We start from the raw sequence: 5,277 nt of genomic DNA on the forward strand, positions 1-5,277 counted from the left end.
ACTTACAAACATGGCCAGCCACTCCATGCCCACATCATGGACGTCGTGAGGGCCTTTGACCGAGTCAAGCAAGAACTATTGTGAACAATTTTTTTACGAAAAAGGCTGTCCATGAGAGTCCATCCGCTGTGTTGAAAGCCCACAAGACAGAAATAAACAGTTCAACTGTAACACCCTTATGGTGCCTAGCTGCCATGCCACCCGAAGGAAGCATGAGGGCTGAGATACTGCCAGGTTTGCCAACCCTAGACAGGGGAAGTCGAGAGGCGGAGGTTGGGTTCGAGCCACGGACCTTCCGGTCAGTAAATTCGCGCTCTAGCCACCTGAGCCAACTCGCCCCTCCACACACACACACACACACGACAAAATGAAAGGAAATATTCAGAAGGATGGATTGTCTTCCAGTTACTCCAAATTTCTCACTCTGTGAACTCCTGTCCCATCTTTTTTTCAATCTACCTTGGATGAGACTCGCGTAAACAAGGATGCTTGCGTACAGTTCGAGAAACGGCCTGATGGACATTCTCTGATTATCGTGAGTTTTGATACAGAGTGTGGTTCGCCAGACATATTCTCATGTTCGCCAACGCTTGCTTATTGTTTGCAATGAACATGATGAATTGCAGTGCCTAGCTGAAAGTTTGTGACCAGTGCTGCGTAGCTTGGCCTACGACTAAACGCGAAAAATACTTTCGTTTCGCATGAACCAGCTTCCGATGAAATCCTGACTTGAACTTCGAGAACTTCGTCCAATGACAATTCACTGTGTGTGGCAGTCAAAATGTCCGACGCCTTCGATGTGTCGATATCGTTTCGTTCCACCTATCGATGCTCAGATATTGACTAATTCAAACTGTAGGTGACCTTGGCGTCGGTCGAATTTGGACAGTTTGCAAATCAACTCTCGGTATCGCCTTTAACGTGCAAACGATTACTTGCTGTTAGTTCATTGGAATAATTAATCTCGTACCAAAGACATACACAAACTGTACGCAAATGTCTTTCGGAATTCGCTACTTCCCTTAAAAATTAACTCGTTAGATAGGAGGCTTGCTCACTTTTGCCGCACATTGTGTTCAGGATGAAATGCTTATGAATGAAAACGCTTTGCACGCAATGGAGCTTCTCCAGTCGGTAGTCTCTTGGTTCAACTAATTTCTAGCGTTGTTGCTTCCAAACTTTTCAAAGGACGAACGTGGATAAACTCACGTGTCCAGTTTGTTTCCAGGTATCGTCCCCGGGAAGCTCACACGAACCATTCGATTGTGTCGAATCAGTGAGTGGAGTTCATTATTGACATGTTCCGTCAAGGTGAGGGCGGAACTCGCCCGACTTCCGATGAGTCTCAACTGATCAACGTAATGTTCGATCAAATTGCGACAGTGGTTGTCGTTGGCAGCGACGTTCGTCGAGGCATTCGTGAGTTGCACGTGTAACTTCATCACCTGAAAAGGAGTCAAATGAGAAGATGAAATCGATGCTGTTGTTGGACTGCTAAAAAATGGTTGTAGACCGTGCGACTGCCCACATTCCTAGTTCAAAGTACGGTTGAAACCTCTAGGTGGAAAACGCCCAAGAAGAGGTCAACAAAAAAATTTGACCTCTCCTACTGCCTTGCGGCGTACAACCGGCAATTGACCTCCAAGGAAGAAACAACTTTGATGTCCTTTAAGGGGCAGCCCAAAGAGGTGGAAATCCCTGTAACAATGTATTTTTTGGGAGGAATATATCAAAGTTTCTCGGGGGCTCAGATATACAACAGCGACAACCGCAATTAGGGCTTAGTCACTGGAAACTTTGCGAACGTCATCTAAGGGGATCCTGATAGGTTCAAACCTAAAACTGTTTGAATTTATTCAACAGGTTTACGGTAAAAGACCATGAGAGTTTCAGTAAGCTTTGGAATGCGGGTGATCATCTCATTCTGTCGAACGGGGTACTTCAAATATGCTAATCCACTGTTTGATGGGATGGAACGGTAAAGAGGACACGTGTTCCACACTTGGATGAAACCTTTTCGTTTAGGGGAATCTGAACGTTATTGGCTGCCCTGAAGGGCGGTTTCCAAGATGAGAGATTAGCGCCCAGTGGGGGAGGGAATCAAGTACCACGAAGGGGGAAGCTTTCATCTCAAAACAATCTCATCCTCTTGTTAACCCGTATGCGAGATAGACAAATTGTCTATAGCCGGAACCTTTCAAGAGAGAACAAATAGTCAATCTTGTTTTAGTCGATACGATGTTGATCAGATAGCCTGTGTTAGGAGCCCCGGAGTCAGTTTCTTGGCTACTCTTGTCTAGGCTCGGTCCTTGCGTTTCCTTTGAGCTGCATGGCAGCTGTTCACCTAAATTTATACCTACCTATCCTGCAAAGACTACATCAGCGTTACGTTACTCACACACTGGTGAGCTGCGCAACCTGGCGGGCGGAGAGCACTCGGATTTAAACCCTAATACAACACAGCCAATCCAAGTTGAATTAGCAATAATCAAGTGATGCCTGTATACGAATCGTCCAGCTGTAACACCCTTTCGGCGCCTAACTGCCATGCCACCCGAAGGTTGCACGAGGGCTGGGATACTGCCAGGTTGCCCAAGCCTAGACTGGGAAAGTTGACAGGCAGAGGTCGGATTCGAACCACGAACCTTGCGGTCAGTGAATTCTTAACCACTTGGGCCATCTCGCCCCCCATATATGAATGAATGCGAAGGGATAAGCTCTCAGTGACACGAACTATTCGGTTTCAGTAAAGTTCTTCAAATATGGGGGAATGGGTCAAAAACGTGGGAAAATTTCGACTAAGGAATCGATGACCTAATCAGAGCACCAGGGAGGTCCTGGATTACAGCCAACCAGGTGCAATGTGGAACCCCTTCTCTTAAAGAACGATGCACGTTGACGAAGTTCTCATTGTAGCTTACTATTTACGAATCCACACATACTCACCCTGCAATCCGACCCCAGCGTTTACGCACACCGTTCTGATATAACCAATCTGACACAAGGTCAGCGGCAGGTGGTTTGATAAATAAGTCAATCTGACCCTGTCTTTCAGGGTCCCACATGGAGGAACCAAGGTCCCTTCCGTATCTTATATCTGGTTTTACATGTGTATACCCCGAGCCGAGCGATATGAGGACTTTTTTCAAGTCATGCTGTCCCGAAATGAAGTATTCTTTTCGAGGAATACACTCATTTGCAAATCAATTTGGTTTTCACGAGAGACTCAACTGAATCTCTCGTTTGTGATATTCTACACTTGAATGTGCTCCACACGGACCGCCTCATGTTTCAGTTGGCACGATATTTGAGATATCGCAGTACATTTCCATGAAGGAAAATACTGCCAAGCTTGCTGAAAACTCTTCGAAGTATTCTTTATACATGACCCGCTTATTGCCGAAAGTTCTTACGAATCCAGGACGCGAACATTGACAGATGGCAGGAACACAGCACAGTAGGCGGCAGAAGCCTAACTGATCAGGTTCAAGAAGGGCTGTTGAAGGGTTTTCAGTGGCCTCATGAGTAGTATACAATCTCAATAGACAGATTTCCATTGGGTCAGGATAGACAGATCATGTATGTATCAAGATCACGCCCCTCCTAAAATCATGAATAAGGTTATACAAGAGTAGTTCTTGCATTTTGTTCCAAACACAATGTTGTGGACCACAGTTTTCTTAATGCCTTCCTAATACCGTGAACCCGAGTCTGGATAGCCACTTGATAGCCTGATGCGCTTAGCCAATGAACGTGCAAATCAGCTGATCTATTGATCACTGACGCGTGTCCTGTGCAGCCGAAAACAGGCTGTTTACAAAGCTCACGTGGAAGGTTCTAGGCGGGCCACAAAGTGATACTAATAATAGAACTCGTCTTTCAAGGGCAGGTGAATCTGTTTCAACGAAGACGGTCATTCCATCGATAGTTGTGTAGTCCATTTACGTTCGGAGCTGATTCTCCCAATACCTAGCTACCTGGGCGGGGTTCTGCTCACCAAGCACACACGTCTACTGCTGATTTGTGAGTAGTGAGTAAACCCCCGACTGTAGATCTCGGTATCAGACGGAATTCGATTACGTTACAAACGTGAGCAATTAATGTCACATCTTCAACAAGTCCTTCATAGCCAGGACAGGTCTGTAGCATCAAAACTGACATTTACTGTCTGGGGTAGACTGCGTTAAAACGTCTGGATTATTCATCACAAGAGACTGTGTATTGTTTCACGTGCATATTAGATTATTATTCCGTGTCAAATGCAGCTGCCATTTAAAGGAAGCATGCATAGGGACAGGCATTAACGAAGGATGTCAACGATTATTCCATTAGACCGATCCAATCGAGTTGGAGTTTCTCGATTTTTTCATCAAGATGTACTGGAATAGGATTAACATAGATTTTATTGAGAATAAAACAAGGAGTTTTGGACCAAAGATAAAGATCACGGTGAAACCAGTAATTTGGAATTAACAGTGTTGGCCTTGTGAGGACAGCTAGAATGATACGGAACGACGATGGTAGGGTGGTGGATCTGTAAAGTACAAAATTTGAGATGTTTTTAAATGATATTTGAAAGAAGTGCGCATCTCATTTTGATCTGCTCACGAGTACGTGGTGAGTGTGGAGAGCCTGGCCGGGTGTCAGGTTACTGGAACCATCTAGAAGCATCATCAAATTTGGGGAGATCATGAGCTATATGGCGAATACATAGAAATAGGTTTTAGCGAAATACACTCATTTGCGAACTAACTTGGATTTGTGAGAGATCTACCTGGAACCCGTCTGAATCTGTCGTTTATGATGTATCCAGGCAACTGAATGCGCTGCACCAGGCCGTCTCATGTTTCAGTCACTACGCTATTCAAAATACCGCGATACATGTATATTTGTAATGCACTATTTATAAGGTTGCTGAGCGTTCAGGAAGACGAATTTTCGGCAACCTTATGAGTAGTGCAAAAATAAGTTTTATTTGTTCTGGTGCGTTGGTCACTGTTTCTGTGCGCCTGTCAGTCACCCAAGCCCAGTCACCCAAGCCCAGTCACCCACATACTAGACTGTTCAACTCACAGCCGCTCACTGGATCGCGAGGCTTGTCTTTTTTCTCATACGCACAAACACGTCGCACTAAGCTGACTCATCGGACATCGACTGTCTGCACCGCCTAGTCAGCGTAGCAACCACTCATGTGCCGACGCGCCCACGAACACGCACTGGGACCTACATAAACAGAAACCGAACCCAGTCAGGACACACAGACTCGAGCGCGCGCAG

General features: G+C 45.6%; 1 protein-coding gene across 1 annotated transcript in view; it reads right to left on the minus strand.

Moving 5' to 3' along the window:
- Positions 1 to 1,211: 1,211 nt before the first annotated feature.
- T265_14642 (hypothetical protein) overlaps positions 1,212 to 5,277 on the minus strand; it is a gene marked incomplete at both ends in the record, with an annotated part of 12,563 nt that continues 8,497 nt past the window's right edge. The window contains one exon of the mRNA XM_009174577.1: positions 1,212 to 1,445. Coding sequence (XP_009172841.1) covers positions 1,212 to 1,445 — 234 coding nt within the window. The remainder of the gene's footprint in view (positions 1,446 to 5,277) is intronic.

Source organism: Opisthorchis viverrini (genome assembly GCF_000715545.1).
Source record: "Opisthorchis viverrini unplaced genomic scaffold opera_v5_229, whole genome shotgun sequence".
Lineage (NCBI taxonomy): Eukaryota > Metazoa > Platyhelminthes > Trematoda > Opisthorchiida > Opisthorchiidae > Opisthorchis > Opisthorchis viverrini.